This window comes from Hydra vulgaris, chromosome 09 (assembly GCF_038396675.1).
Source record: "Hydra vulgaris chromosome 09, alternate assembly HydraT2T_AEP".
NCBI lineage: Eukaryota > Metazoa > Cnidaria > Hydrozoa > Anthoathecata > Hydridae > Hydra > Hydra vulgaris.
The window spans coordinates 53,147,501-53,165,000 of record NC_088928.1 but is presented as its reverse complement, the minus strand read 5'-3'; the positions used below and the strand labels follow the sequence as shown (position 1 = coordinate 53,165,000).

The 17,500-nt window shown below is 28.1% G+C and overlaps 1 protein-coding gene across 3 annotated transcripts in view; it reads left to right on the top strand.

Annotated features, from left to right (window-relative positions):
* The window catches only part of LOC105846762 (ephrin type-A receptor 3), a 137,028-nt gene that overhangs the window by 45,992 nt on the left and 73,536 nt on the right, over nucleotides 1-17,500 (top strand). For all 3 annotated transcript variants that reach the window (XM_065806043.1, XM_065806045.1, XM_065806044.1), the window contains exons 6-8: nucleotides 7,189-7,348; nucleotides 8,886-8,996; nucleotides 11,702-11,808. In XM_065806043.1, coding sequence (XP_065662115.1) covers nucleotides 7,189-7,348; nucleotides 8,886-8,996; nucleotides 11,702-11,808 — 378 coding nt within the window. The remainder of the gene's footprint in view (nucleotides 1-7,188; nucleotides 7,349-8,885; nucleotides 8,997-11,701; nucleotides 11,809-17,500) is intronic.

Genomic DNA, 17,500 nt, shown 5'->3' with positions numbered 1-17,500 from the left:
ATAAATAAAGAAACTTTTTTTTTTAAAGTTTGAATTCATTTAAATTTATCAAAAATAATTATTTATGTAGATAGAATAACAAAAGTATTAGTAAACAAAATTTTTTTTTATTTTTCTTCAAGTTATTTTAATTCTTATTTTTATTTTATTTTTTGTTATAAAATTAATTTGCTAAAATTTTGCTATATATTTTACTCCTACACATTTTGATAACATTCTTTATTTATATTTTAAAATTTTCATCTTAAATCTGTAATTTGTATTTTAAAATTACTGTTTAAAATACTCAATTCATACACTCTAATGTTTTGATGTAGCAAATAATTCTAATATTTAGACAGTATCTGAATTAGGGTCAGCATTTGGTCATGCTGACCTATCTGCTGATAATGTCTGAGTTTAGCAATTTTTTTACTGTGGTAAAGGGTAAAAATGAAGGGGCCTAACTCTATTTAGGCATTTTAGATGTCTGTTACAAAAAAAAAAAATTAAAATGTAAATAATTTAAACAAAGATTGAAACAACAAAAATACTTAAAAATACTTGCAATATTGATGTATATATAGTACATAATCCCATAAAGTCAATAAGTACTGCTTTCTTTCTAGAAAGTAAGTAAAAATTAATACCAAATTTAACTCTTCTTCCATTAAACCTAAATGCAAAGTTGCTCTTGGTGTTGAGTATACTATTCTACACGCTTAAATCTATTTCATGTAGGTTTAAGTTCAGAATTAAGTTCCCACACTGGTCAGGAAACTGACTGTAAACTATTTAGAAAACTTGGATGATAGGAATCTTGGGAAGATAAGCATAAGTTTTTATTGTAGCAAATTCTAACTTGTACTCAGTTGCAAGAGTTCGAAAAAAACAAAAATATTTTACTAATTTACAGTCTTTCTTACACTCAACTATAGGTGTAAGTAGAGAAAACTTAGATGTAAAGGTGCATAAAAAAACTCTATTCTATCTACTCAAGATAGTTTGCTGAACAGTGTGAATATAGAATAGATTTAATTGTGACATTGTAGTTAGTTTTATTGGAAGATGAATTTAATTTAGCATTAATTTTTACATACTGCTTTAAAACAGGAAGAAGAGTTATTGGATTATGTGCCAAATATACATTAATATTAAAACTGTTTTTAAATTTTTTTTGTTTTAAATTTTGTTTAAATTATTTAAAATTCAAATTTTTTATTTGTAATGGGCATTTAAAATGTCTAAATAGGCTTAGACCCTTTCAATTTTACCCTCTGCCCCTTTGTAACTTTTTACTTTTTTTTCCCAATTATATAAAGCTGTTTTTTATTTTTACAGAACAAAAACTCTTGAAAAAATATTTTTTGTAACACGCATCTAAAATGCTTAAATGGGTTAAGATAAAGATGCTGTTTAAAGTTTCCCTTCTTTTTTACCCTTTTGCCCCTTTATCACTCAAGCACTTTATTTAGATTTAAAAAACACTCTTTTCTATTTTATTATATTAAGACAAATACTCTTGAATAATAAAGGTTTCCTTGGATTAACTTAACATTGAATCTGATAATCTGTTGGGACCACAGTGTTTGCTATATTTTGTTATTTTAAGATTTTATTTAAATTCTAAATATAATAGCTAAAATATAAACAACAAAACAAACATTTTATTTAAATTCTGAACAAATTTATTTAAAAAAAAGGTTAAAAATGGTATTATTTAATTTTCTAAATAAAATAGTTAAAGTAAAATATCAGCTGAATGAACATTTTATTTAAGTTCTAAATAATATAATTATAACAAAAAATGGCAAAAGAAATCTTTTATTTAAAATGAGGTTTGATAGTAAAGTTGCTGAACTTTTTTTCTGTTAGTTAAACATTCTCACATTCGTTAAACATTCTCATGTTTATTAAATTGTTGATTTCTGATTCAAAATATTGCACTGACCTAATGCAGACCTAAAAGGGCTTTAGGTTGGAAATTTTTTGCTGAACGTATTTTTCCTTATTCTGAAACTATTTACGTGCGGTACCAAAAATTTGGTAGCAGGTCCACTTGTTACTATGAGTATCTTTTAATATATTTTAAACAATAAAACTTGTTTTGACATACTATTTGTCTATTAAAAAGTTTTTGACCCTGTTCACAGTATTGATTTGACCAAGTCCAGAAAGCCTTAAAGTTATAAAACAATTTTTTAATGTTAGCCAAATATTTTTGCTGCATTAATACTTTCTGCAATGGTCTAAAAAAGATTGCAATATTCCTTTAAAATGGTTGTTTGTGTCAGATTGACTGTCAGAGATGATTATTGATTGATTCATGCAGTGAGCAGGTCACATTAAGGATTAGCTGCTATTTGAGATGCTGAGATCTAAGATGCAGGAGTAACCACACTACAAACACACACACACCTAGTCCTCTCAGTTATGCTTCATTTAGTTTAAGATCTGGATTCCTGATGCTGCATACAACTTTAGACATTCAGCAGGTATATAAACAGGAGGTGCATTTCTTGAGTTGACATGCTTTATAGTTGTTTTTCAGGTAGTTAATTAACTTTTTCAGTTATCATTAAATATTATAGTGTTCTTGGAGCAAACAAAACATTGTTTTAAGATGTCTTTTCTTTTAATTAAAAAAAAAGTAGCAATCCTACAGTTTAGTGGCCTAAAATAATTATATGATAAATAATAAAATGCATATCAAAAAAAAAATCAATAATAATAACTTATAATTTATTTAATCATAACAAATATTTAAAATAATACTTATAATAAAATTTTTTTTATATTTTAATTACGAAAAAGAAAGTGAAAGAATTTTTCTAGATAACTTGAAAACTATATTTACAAATTTTAACAAAAGTTTATATTGGACCCTTAAAAATTGTCATTAAAAAACCATTTAAACATATTAAGAAAAAGTATTTATTAAAGTTAATAAAGATAAATAAAATAATTACCAAAAATCTTGTGACAGAACAGCAGTTTTGATAATCTCTTATCAGGGTAAATGCTTTCAGCTAAAACTTTGCAATTTCTGTTATGATAGCTTTCAAAGATTTTTGATCTAATTTTTTGTTTGTTTTTTAAACATCTTCGCTTCCAACAAGGCTGCAAGCAACCACAAATTAATGTTGGAAGTTACTGGAAGAAAAAAGATAAAGATTGTAGAGCAAGATAACGATTGACAGACGACTTAAAGGATTGCAAATTATATGAATCAAAAAAGCAAGATGAAGGAAGCGAATTCCAAATAACTGATGTTTGAAGAAAAAAACTAGACAAATGCGAGTTTTTGGAGCACTTAGGAACAGTCACAGAAAAAGGATGAGACTTAATTGAATGACTAGTAACACAATAATGAATTTTAGTAGATGGCACAAGAGACACTAGCTCTTTAGAGCAATGCCCATTATAATATTTGTAGAAAAGAGAAAGAGAAGCGACATTACGGCGGTGTAATAATGGTTGGAGGTTGGCTGCAATGAGCAGGTCCAACTATGTTTACAATGCGTTTTTGCACCTTGTCTAAAAGAGAAAGGGCATCATTAGAAGATCCGCCCCAGATATGGCAACAGTATTCCATACAAGGCCGGATTTGAAATTTATAGAGATAGAGGATAGAATCTGGAGTAAGAAAGTGTCAAGCTCGTTAAAGAGATACAACCTTAGCAGATGCTTGTTTTGCAACAGAGTTGATACATGGTTTCTAAAAAGAATGAAGGGTAGATGACTCATCGAATGCATTATTGTTCATAAATATAAGAATAAATGGTTGTATCATCAGCAAACAATGCCACCTTAGATGTTAGAATATTTGGAAGATTGTTAATGTAAATTAAAAAGAGTATAGGGCAGAGGAATAAACCTTGAGGAACCCCTAAAGTTACAGAATAAGAAGAAGAGTGCTGTCCATCAAGGACACCTTTTATGTTATGATTGAAAAGAAAGGATTCAATAATCTTAAAAATGTTACCAGATACACCATAAGAAAAAAGCTTATGGAGAAGACCAGCATGCCAAACTTTATTAAAAGCTTTAGAAATGCCAAGAGCGATGGCCTTAACCTCTCCGCCTTTATCTAATGCATGATAAAACCAATCGGTTATTACTGTTAGCAAATCAGCTGTAGAATGAGAAGATCGAAATCCATATTGATGATCAGAAAGTAAGTTATTAGATTCAAGATGAAAGATTAAGTGTCTTTTAATTGAAGGTTCAAAAACCTTACTTATGATAGGAAAAAGACTAATGAAACAGTAGTTAAATGAATCAGATCACTCTTCAGAATTTTTGAAGATAGGGATAACAGATGCCACTTTCCAGCAGGCTGGAAAACAAGACTCTGATAGGCACTTATTACATAGTTTAGAAAGTATAGACGAGAGCCCTGGAGAACACTTTTGCAAGACTATAACAGGTATGTTGTCAGGGCCACAAGCCTGTCAGGGCCACAAGCTGTTTAAGCAGGAACTCGCTTTAGGTACAAAAGCTGGAGTGATACAAATGTCAAGCAATGGATCAATCTGTTTAACAGCTATACCAGGTAGAATGCAACTAGTGGAATCCAGAGATAATATTGATGAAAATTTCTTAGCAAACAATTCAGCTTTGTCTTTAGGTGAGGTGACAAAGTCTGAACCACATAAGAGAGGTGCAATTACAGATTTGCCCTTATTATTGATACTATTAAAGATTCTCCAGAAGTCACAGGAGCTTAATTTTTGTGACCAAATATGAGATTTCATTACCTGAGAAGAGCGGGCTTTGGTATTAGACAAAATCTTTTTACACTTGTTTCTACCAGTAATAAACAGTCGTCTGTTTTTTGGATACTTGCTGATAGATATGAAAGTAATGGTTTCGATTAACAATTGCAGCAGCACAATGTGAGGAAAACCATGGAGAAGAGTGTGGCTTGACCTGGAATTATTGAGAGGGAATAAAAGATTCCACGCCAGCCTAAAATCCACGAAGTTATGTGAGAAGTGCATTTGTTGACAGGAAGACAAAAGATTTCTACCAAAGGGCCATCATGAAGAAAATCACGGAAAGAATCCCAGACAGCTTTAAGGTAGTTGTAAGAGGTATGATGATAGGAGATTCAGATGATGAAGAAGAATGAGATAGTAGATTTAGAGAGATCAAAATGTGATCAGAAGCACCTAAGGGTGAATGTGGAGAAACTGAGCACTGACTAGGATCAGAAACAAGACATCAGTCGAGTAGAGAATGTAAATGATTCAGGTTGTCTAGAAAGCAAGCTGGAAAGTTGACTATTTGAGTTAGGGATTGAGAAAGGCAAAAGTTGTGGGCTTTAATGCCTTTAGATTCTCTGACACTGGAGCCATGCTGTTCACTGTGGTGAGCATGAAAGTCATTGACAACAACAATATTAGCTGATGGATAAAGAGAGAGGGCTTGGTCAAGGCTTAGTCTTGAGATCAAGGAGAGCAATATAGAACAAAGGGAAAGGTCATAGAGTGAAGTGTAACTACACGAAAGCACATAAAAGAATAGTTTGTGGATTCAAACCTAGTTTCCCGACAAATAGGTGAATTCTTACGAATGTAAATGCTCAGGCCAAGTATGTGAATCTTTATGAATTAAAGGAAGATAACCATCAACACTCAGATCACAAGATGAGACAGCTGAGCTCAAATTAGTCTTACAAAGAGCAAGTAGGTCTGGTGAACTTTGCAAGAGATAAGACTCAACACAAGAAAAGTTACTTCGAAGACCACGAATATTAGTGAATAATAGGTTTAGAGAACTTAGTGATAGTACATGGATAGTACTCAGTACGCTGTTTAATAGCCCAAGCAATTGCCTCAATATTATCAATAAACCCTAAGCCATAACCAAGGGATCCAAATGTGGCCTTGGCAACACACACCAAAAGTACAAACAGGGATATCATCTATGCACAACATGGGATTAACATGGTTAATACTTTGATATTTTTTAGCTGTTTATGGAATCAGCCTCTTTGAGAGCTACCACAGAGTTCTGGAAACCTGACTAACAGCCAGCCTTATAACCATAAGACTGAGTTTTAGAGCTGTATCCTCATTAGGAGGTAGTAAAATGAGTTGCCTAGTCATAAAATCAGAGACACAAGCAAAACCCATGCATTAAGTCAAGAAGATCCAACATTCAACATCTTAATCTGGAAACAATGTGATAAAATATATTTGCACCAGCCTAATAAATGAAGAAGGGGTGCAAGTTAACAGATAAAATTTGCTTACCCCTTAGTTCATTTTAAGATGATACGTAATGAATTTAATAAACATACAAAGTAATAACAACAGGCTCTCTATTGATTCCATTGATAAAGCAGTAAAAGTTTTGTTATAAAGCTATTAAAGTTAATCTGTTGCAAAGTTAATAAGACCTTTTTCAAAGAAGTATTTAGGCTACAGAAACTTTTCACTTTTGAACCCAGATTACTTATGTAAAATTGTGGTCTTGTACTCTAAAACTCGAGATCTTCAGCATGAAAAAAAGTTTCTAAAGCTTTAAATCCTCTGTTTTTTTTTGCCTAATGTAGTCATTAAGTCTTTTAACTTTCTAATTTATCAAATTTATTTGATATAAGGCATTGTGATTGCAATGGTATTTTCCAATTCTTTTGAAAATAAGCCAGCATTAAATTAAATCTATTGCAATCTCCTTGTTTTTCTGGCAGGTACATTTCTTGACTTTCTATCTGTCTTTTCTTTTTTTTACAGCAAAATTATTGATTAAAATAGAATCTAGAATTTCTCTATCTGTAATAACACTTGTTTTATTTATACAAACCTCAAAATCTATGTTTAAGTAATTGTGTACTGGGAATTAATTTTAACCTGGTTTTTTTAAGAGACATGATGGGGTTTGAACTTCATACCTTCTTGCTTATGAAGCAAGCGATTTTAAGCAGCACCACTACTACATATGCAGTAGTTTATATCATTTAAATAATATGTTATAGTCAGTGTGACTATAATTATAAGTTTTGATTTAAAAAGATGTTTTGATTTTAAGGTACAGCTTTACTGAAGTTTCAGAGTTGTTATAAAAATATTATAATCTTACCAAGTACTTTTCAAAACTTGTAAAAATTAAACTGTTGCTTACTATTTTCTATCATCTTTTGTTAATATTTGTTAAATAAATCAAATAAGATTTTTCTTTCTGAATTTCTTCATATTTTAGGTTACTGAAAACATTTTTAATGTGGAGGAGCATTATGTTTGTTCCAATATGGGGGAATTTATATATGCATATGATAGTGGAATTGAGTTTCAACTGAATATTTATCCAATCAATTACAATGAATTTGATGATACATTCTCACTATCTTCAAAATTTGCAAGTAAGATATTTGTATAAGATAGTTTTATTGTTTAGTGAGTATATTTTTGTAATACATTTGAGGTTAAACTTTATTTTATTTGAATTATTCAAAATTACTACTGGCAACAAACTTTTGAGTTGTTCTGGTTAGGGAATTAGGGAAGCATATATCAATTTTATCCAAAAATATTTTGGCTAAATTTGTTCAACAGAAAATGAATACAGTGGATTAAACCATATGTTTCACATTCAAGGTCTTGCCTGGAATTCAAGATCTTGAGTATGAAAATATAAGATATTAGATATCTTTACATGGTTTTAGATTAAAAAATAAACATTAGATAATTATTGTTTTAAACTCAGAGGTAAGAGAATGACAAAAGTCAGAAAACAAGTTTTGAAAAATTTCAAAAAAAAAATAGTATTTAAAATTTATATGTTTCTTTATTTATTTATGTATCTTTAGATTATTTAATCAATCATAATGATAAATGATAAACTTGCTATTTTATATATATATATATAGATATAAATATATAATAAATATATAAAAATATATATTTTTGAATGTATATATATATATATATATATATATATATATATATATATATATATATATATATACATTCAAAAAACTGCCATTTGGTAAATTTGAAATTTATCTTATCTTTAAATCGGAAAGGATTGAGTGCGTTATTATAAAATATTGTAGGTGTATTACTGACGCTGTAGGAGATCATTTTGGGTATCAACTTAATGTGTTTGGTGGATGATTGAATTAATGTTAATATAAAAGGCTTATCACCTGGTTTTTTATAAGGTTGGAAAGAGTTCTTAAAAAGGTCAAATGAGACATTTAATAAAATTTGCATTTTTTAAGTTTAATCTGGTAGTAATCTTAAGATTTAATATTGAACTTTTTTTTTTGTAATTCACCTCCCCAAGGCCAAGAAGGCCACTACAGATGAGGAGGCTACATGTGGTTATAACCCTCTCCCAACTCTATAACTCCAAAACATGAATCTTGACGAACAAGGCCACTGCGCAGAGAAATAAGTTAAGCGCGGTACTACCAGGGGCGTGGTGAAAATCGAACTCGAAACCTCTCGCTTATGAATCGAGCGCTCTATTACTACACCACTGCTGCATTAAACTAAAATTTAAAATCCAAAGCCTAATAAAAAACATTTTTTTTAAGGTAAAGAAAAAAGATCTTTTTTCTTTACATGAGCAAAAGTTTTTGACTATATGTGGTGCAGAATTTTTTTAGTTATTATGGAATAATAAAAAATAATTTTTAATTATTTAAAAAAAATAATGAAAAATTATTTTAAAATTATAGTTCCCTGGTTTATATAAAAATTGTTGTGTTTTTAGCTGTAAAAATTAAAGGGAATATTATTGTTTTATATATCTATAAGTTTCACAGAAACCACGCATAAATGAAATAATTATAATTTATAATAAGTTGTATTGTTCAAGTTATATATTTTTTAGGATTTAACTATTTTATTCAAAATTATTTAATAAGCTTGTTTAACTATTTGTCTTTCTAGACTATTCAAATGATGGTATTTTAACGAATCTAACAGTTAATAAACCTTTTTATGAACTCTCTGGTAATGTTATACAAATAGGGTATAATGTACAATGGACCTATCCAGATGGTAATTTTAATATATAGATAATGTATTAGTTATATATTTCATATTATATGTATATGTTTATATAAATATATAAATATATATATATATTCATATATATATATATATATATATATATATATATATATATATATATATATATATATATATGTATATATATATATACATATATACATGTATATATATGTATATATAAATATATATATATACACATATATTTAAGCCTAATTTAAGCTTAATTATCCAATATTTAGGCTTAAGTAATATAAATAATGTATACAAATAATATGCATGCTTAAGTCTATTTTCTATTTAGTGGGTCCCTGATATTATTTAAAAAAAGTTCTTCGAAAACAGGTCAACCTGACACTCAAATGAGAAGAAATTTTATAAAAATTCCAAAAATTAAAAATTCATGTTTTTTATTTTCAATAAAAAAACCTGTTTTTCTTCAGTAAATTCTGCAGGAAATGTGTTGTAGTGGAAAAATAATGATGTTTACATGAAATTAATGTTATTTTTAATATAGTTTTGAAATTAATAAAACTTTGCTATTAATTATATTATAATTAATAGCAAAGTTTTATTAATAAATCATCTGAGTATCAGGTTGATTTATTTTTGGGTTGTCTGTAATGTATTATTTGAAATATACAATAACATTTAATATAATTTCTAAAACATGTAATGGAATATTAATTTATAAACATTTAATTAATAATCTATTGACTTTTTAGTATTGCCTCAGTTTTTAGTTAACAGCATAAAAAGGCTTCATAAAATCGATTTTTAAAGTTACTTTTTTTGTGTAATAGCCCTTTTTGAAGAAAAAAAGACTAAAGTAAAATAAATTAAGAATTTCAATAAAGTATCTTTCAATAATAAAGTTATAGTAATGAAATTCATTTGTAGAGGAGAAACATATGTTAAACATATTTTAAAATGTTTTAACATAACATAACATTAACTTGCTTAATTTAACATAACCTTAACATTAACTGAATTTAACTTTATTTTCTTGTAAAATTTTGAATAAATTTTGCAATAAAATAGAGGCTTTCATTTGATTTTAAATAATTTAAAATAAATTCAAACATTAAAATCATTATCTTATTCTTTCGGCTGTTGAATCAAAAGTATTTTAATTTATTGTTTAGTCTTGTTTGGTTTTTATAATTGCTTGGTTGTTTTTTATAATTGTTTGGTTTTTATAATTGCGAAAAGGGAATTCTATTCAACTACAGTAGCTTGAAAAAATTAAAAAATTTGAATCAGTTAAATTAATGAGAAAATCCTGAGCAATATTTTACCAGCATTTCCAAATAAAAGCAAATAAATAGTCTTTGTTAGTTAATTTTCTACCAACTAGCTACCCGACAATGTACTCCAAAAGGTGCTTAATAGAATTGAGATCTGCACTCTGAGAAGCCAATTTTAGCACTTTAGTTTTTTGTGATTTTAAATAAACCTTAACAGATCTGAGACAATGCTTTGGATCACTTCTTGTTGTAAGATCTATTTGTGAGTCATTTCATGCTTTAAATGCAGTAGCATAATATACTTCATGATGTCAAAATAAATGCTACAGCTTGTGCCTTAAAACTGATACATAATTGACTAAAGTGCAACAGCAGTCTTGTGAGGATTATTTTTGGATAACCATAATACTATTCTACCAGTCTTTTCATTGTAACTAGATCTTTCAGAGTAAGGCTTGCTTTAAATAGTTTTGTGCTGATGTAATCTTTTCACAAAGTAACTTATTTCTGGTTTAGAAACATAAAGTTCAGAAATCATAACGTAGGTCTTTTTTTCCCGCAGCTTTTATAATTAAATTCTGTATTTGAAAATTATGAAACTTTATAAAAATATTTTGGCAGTTAATTACACTTCCCTGCTTTTGAAATATCTCAAATTTAGTGAGTTATTATATATTTGGTCTTTGTTTACAAAAAAATTGGTTCAATTACGGAGGGTGATACTGTTTCAATATTTTTGTACAGAAGTCTTTTTAAAAAAAAACAATTAAATTTTAAGTAACCTATAAATTAAAAAATTTTTGTGCTTTGTATTTTGAAACACAAAATCATATTTGGTAAAGATTTTAGCTAGTTTGAGAAAATTCTGTTAAAATTTTTGCTTTAAAAAGCTAAATAAAAAGTTGGTGCTTCTAAACTTATGCACGCTACTGTAACAATCTACTTGACCAAAATTTCATTCAACTGAAGTTACACCTAAAGATAAGAGAACTTCAACATTTGATTTTATTATACATATTTCAATAAAGTAAACCAAGTAAGCACAAGGCGTATTTAATATGTCGAAAAATCTATTTACACATTATAATATGTTTTTTAGATGTGTTAATCATCTAAAAATTCTTTGTCCTAATGAAGAACATAACACATAATGTAAAATTCATATTTTTTAAAAACCCATTTTTATATCAACTTATTATTTTGAGTAGCAGCTTGGCATTGTTTGTGTTTTGCAGTTTTAGAGTTAAGAGGGGGTTGTAACAACAGTTTAAAAAAAAAAAAAAAAAAGATTCTCTGTAACTTGCTTGGCCTTCGGGGGATAAATACAATTAATAAAAAGTTTAGCAGGAAGCATTTATTTATTAACTTAACAGGAGTACATTATTTTTGATGTTTTCTGTTAGTTGTGGGCTAGGATATCTACTAGTAATAAATTATACATTTTTTTAGATTTTGAAATTATTTGCAAAGAAATTGATTTGAATATCGAGATTGAAGGCAACTATATATATACATCTAAACTTTTAGTTGATCCAAATCCCGTCACATCAAGATTAGTAAGTTTGATGATATTAACTGTTTTAATTATTTATCATTTTGTGGATTTGGCATCAACAGAATAAAAAAAAAAATTTTTATTTTGTTGATGCCAAATTCATAAAATGAATCTGTTTAACTCCAAATAAGTAAGTTTGAGCATATTTTAGTTGAAGAGAATGAGTACATCATCTTTGCAAATGATCAACCTGTGCTAGCCACGCAATAGAGAGTTTTTGACTGAACAACCTTCAACTTGAAGCAATTTTTATCAATTTTTAATTATCAAGAACATCATGACAAATATAAACTTTTGATTTCGACACTTTCATTTCTCAAATCAAAAGTTTATACACACATTTTTTCCGTGCCTTCAACAACTGCAAAGATTTATATTAATTTTAATAAAGATTTAAAAAATTTTTTAAATTTATTAGGTGAGCAAAAATAATGAAACACTTTTGCATTTTGAATACTTTATTAATAAAAAATAAAAAAACAAAACTTAATCAAATATATATGCTCCATTATTGTTTTTAAATGTTTGCCATCGTGTATGCATGGAATAATTGCCCTGTAAATTTGACTTTTTTGGCTTGGACTCAAAATATCCATTAAGGCATGCATTAAGTTTAGCCTTGATTTTAAAAACTTTACCTCATAGATTGTTGCTCAACAAATAAAACAAGTTGTAATCAATCGAGAATAAGTCTGGTAAATTTGTTTGATGAGGAAATATCTCTCAATTAAATTCTAATAATTTTTGCTTAATTGACTTTCTGATATGGATTGTTATGGAAAAGGCTAATTTTGTGTTGCTCTGGACAACAGAGTTTTTTTATTTGAGCACAATAGACTTCTGCAGTGACAGTTGGGTTCGAATAAAGTTCCCAAAATGCAATACTCTGTACACTCCACCACACCCTGTACACTCCACCAAATTCAGTTTTTAGTTTGGTTTTGGCTTTTGAGTAATGCTGAGTTGTTGGGGCTTTCTGATGTGATTAACATAGAAGACCTATTTCTTATCAACATAATAACATTATCATACTAGTTCTTAAAATGCTTTTTCGATAGCAAAAAAGTACATATGTCTAAATACTGGTTTTGCTGGTTCAGAGTCAAATTATATGGAAACACCTTATTTTGAGCAATAAACAAACTGATTCAAATAATATGAAATGGTGCTCAATTACCTTCTTTAATTAGCTAAGATTCAACTGAGGATGTCTGGGCCTGGGTTCTTTAAACTCATGGTTATTTTGATTGAAACGTTTAAACCAACTTGATGCTCTATTATCTATATTATTGGAGGCAGAATCCAATATCGAGAAACAGTCATTATTATAATTATTAAAACAATTATTGTTAGCATGGAGATGTTTGTATATGTGTGAGTTTTTGTTTCTCCTCTAGTGTTCAATCATTTGTGTTTTAAGGTAGCGAGAAGTTTTGCCTATATAACGGGAATTACATCCTGCGCATACAAATTTATAAACAACAGATGATTTTAACTCTACCAGAAGAGAATCCTTTGGTAAAAACATTAGAAATTTTAAAGGGGGTAGAAATTAAATTAAAGTTAGTATGTTTTTTAATGATAGAGTTTATAATCTTTTTTATTTGATCAGATATATTGCCAACATAATTAAGAGTAAAGTAGTTTTTCATGATTTCTTTGTTTTTGGATTCATGTTGATTAGTAGAAATAGTTTTTTGGTTAGATAAGAATTATAAATTTTTTTTATATGCCAAGTTGGATACATGTTGCTTTTGAGAATGTTAAAAAGATTTTTAATGTCCTAATAAAAACCAAGCATAGTATTATTAATTTTAGAGGTTCTGTCAATTAAACATTTAATTAAATTTACCTTGTGTGAAAAAAAGAGATGAATATATATATATATATACATGCATCGTATTTAAATAGAGATGTAATATAATGTATTAAATAGAAAAAAAGTTTATCAACTTTTTGTTAGAATTATTTACAAGTACATAAAAATATTGCATTGTTTATATAAAATTAAATTAAAAATAAGTATAACTTTTGTAGTTTTTCAATTTGGAACATAACTCGGAGTTTCATGCTTTATGCGATTATCAGGCATTACAAACAATCATAAAAACAAAAAATATTATATACAAAAATACAATACAATGTTACCTTAGATGTCGTTAAAGTTTGCATGATAAAAGTCATACTCATCAATCTTTTTAATTGAATCCAATTTAAACCAAGTCTCTGTAATTGCAATAACAAATTTGTTTTTCATGGCTGCTTTTTGATACTAGTTCATTTCGTTAATTCAATAGTTTCAAAGATAATGTAATGATATGGTATTTTTTGGTTAAACAAAGATTACACAACTTTCCTCCAGGTTAATGGCTCTGCCCTATCAATAATCTTCCACCTAAGAATAGGATTTGGAAATCCCTATTTTTTGATTTCCCAGATTTAGAAAGTTTTTTAAAATCAGCTTTACTTTTGTATTGAAAAGAGTTTTTATGTTTATACAAGCGATCTTTAAAGGTGTTATCAGTTAAACTGATATAATTTAATCCACTATCCTGCAGTGATGTTTTTACATTGCAGATGTGAATTATACTTTTACTAAGACACATACCTTGCAAAGGATATTGTGTAGGTTGCTGGCAATGAAACAATTATGTTGTAAACAACATGTTGCTACACAATGAAACAATTATGTTGTAAACATTAGATAATAATTTTTTATTTTGTAAAATAATAATATTGGTGATGTTAGGAAGGCAGCTATAGCTGACTTTTAAATTATTCCTGTTAAAAGTTTAGTGAAATTCATGTGTTTTTGGAAAATGCTTTTCAATTATATTTAGAAATGTTTTTGCAATGTTGGTTCTTATATATTTGTATACTGTATTCTAATTTTTTTTTCTTTTTTAATGTTTGTTATCTGCAACTCTAAGGTCATCTAAGCTAACAATGTATTGTATTATTGTATAAAGTTCTTTTTGTCGTCATGGTAGTTTGTAACATCTGATGATCACATAAAGAGTGAAACTCTTACAAACTTAACATCAAGAAGTAATCCACTGTTGTTTGTAGTGGTTGTCTCTTTTTTATTTCATTGGTGAAAATGGAAAATTGAGATATGACTAAATCCACTGACCAACAAAAAAATTGTATGGCTTTTATAATTAACAAAGCAATTAAAAAGCTAAAGGATGGTTTTCAGGTAAAACTAAATTAACAATCTAAATTGTTTAAGTGAAATTGATTTTTTAAAAATGCAGAAATAGCTGAGCTTAATGAGAAAGTGAAAAGACTAGAAGGGAAAATGCAAATTTATTACCTTCTAGTTTATCTGCTGTATATTATAGCCAAATTGCTCAGCAATTAGCCAAACTAGGTTGCAAGCTGAATAATGCAAGCATTGAGGTGGCAAAAAATCATGAAAAATTATCCAGTAAAACTATTAAAAAATGTTGGAATTGTTGGTTTGCCCAACTCACAAATAAGTATAAAGGAGAGGGGTAAGATAGATGACAAGTACATGGTCAACAAATTAATGCGTTTGCTGAACAGTCGAATAATAATAAAATCATCATTCAGACACAATCTAAAGTTCCCTTGGTAAACATTACATCAGAACCATTATTTTTTGAATTTGAAAATGAAGTAGCACAAAGCGAGAGGCTGTCTGTAGCAAAAGAACTCTCAACAATCGAGGCATACAAAAAAGGATTTATACAACCTGATTGCACTTCTGATAAACAGGCTAAATTGTACTATTGAATAAAGAGAAAAAGCATAAGAGGAGAGCAATAAAATAATAAAATAAGAAATAATAGAAAAATATAAGAGTAACAAAAAGTAATACAATAATAAAGACCAATCCTTTTGATCTTATAAATCTCATCAAAAGTTAAGCAATGTACAACTTCTTTTTTATCTGAAGCAAAATAATAAAACTAGCTATAAACCAATTAATTTTAATTACAACAATCCTATCTCCTTTAACTCAATAAATTATTCAAGCTGTTCACGCCTGTTATGACAAACAAAGTGATGTTATTGCTATTACAGAGACTTGGTTTAAATTGGATTCAATTAAAAACATTGATGAGTATGACTTTTATCAGGCAAATAGAGATATTTTTAAAGGAGGAGTTGTCATTTATGCAAGTAAAAAAATTATAAATATAGAAATAGTTAATCCGCATCTTAAAAATTAAGATATTGTCTGATGCTTAATAAAATGTAATAATTTTCATGTAGTTGTTGGTTTTATATATAAACCACCAAATTCTACAGCTGATTGAGTCTTTAATTAATATTTCTCAATATTAATTAAAGACTCAATCAGAACTGCTTCAAAACTCAAGTGGCAAAAAAAAACATAAATCTCATTGTGGTAGGAGATTTAAATTTCCCTAACATAGAATGGACAGCTGGCAGCTTTAATGCACATGCTAAGGTGAATAAACTCACCTTTGCGTGAATTTATTAAGTTGAATAAATCCTTTCTGTACAAAGTAGTAAATTTTCCAACATTCAAACAAAGTGATTCTGTTGCTGCAGTTAACACCCTTGACCTTGTTGAAGCTTTCAATATGATTTGCATTGATTGAGTACTTGAATCAAGTCAGCTGGGTTGAGCTGTTTTATGATAAATCACCCTGTGAATGCTATGAGTTATTTTTATGTACTTACTTTTTTATGTATGAGTTATTTTCACGTAATGAGTCACGTAGATTTTTTATTCCTATTTTTAATAATAAAAGAATAATAACCTTGGTTGGATGCAAAAGCATTCTCTATTTAATTCCAATGTGCATTTGCAAAATCAAGAATCTTAAAAGTCTTTCAACAAAATATGTGTTAATGTGAAAAAACAAATCAACTCGAGACTGCAGAAAATTTTTTTAAATGATCACTGATGAAAAAATACTAGAAATGTTATTATTACAGTTGTGGCATACATTTATACACACAATTAATTAAAGTTACACAGAACAGAATAAACTGTAAATTAATTATTTACCGCTATACAAGCTAGCAAGCTAGTTCGTATAGCGGTAGTAATACAGTCACAGAAAATGATGCACTGATAACTGATTTTGTAATGCTGGTCAATTTTTTTTTTTGAAAACTATACCAGCAACTATCATAGAAACATTTACAACATCATCTGCATCAAAGCATTCAAAGTATCTGCAACCCGATTAATAAAAAAATTATATCAAGCTAGGCAATTGCTATTAATTTTCTGACGAAAGGGTTTCCGATGACTGTAAATAAGAGGAATGAATATTTGGTCAGTATGCCAGATGATTAAATCAGTTTTGTTTTAAATTTTAAAATAATGGATAAGGTCAGCACAATTTCTTCTGTCACTTTGTGAAGTTAATCCAAGTTTACACATCTTGTCTTGTATTAAGGTACTTTAATTCATAAGGTATTTTTGTTGCACAGCGTTGTATTTTTTCAATTTCAGTAATGTCTTTTTTTAAATGAGGGCACCAGGCTGTCACAACATATTCTAAATGTGGATGTATGTAAGTTGTATAGAGATTTTTCCAGACTGTTAAATCATTGCTAACAAAGGTGTGCTTTAACATACCTAAGATTTTATTAGCCTTAGCAGCAGGAGTGAAAGTTTCATTGTTGTACTTTAGATTATCAGAGAGTTAAACACCAAGGTCTATTTAGTTTTAAACTAAGGATCT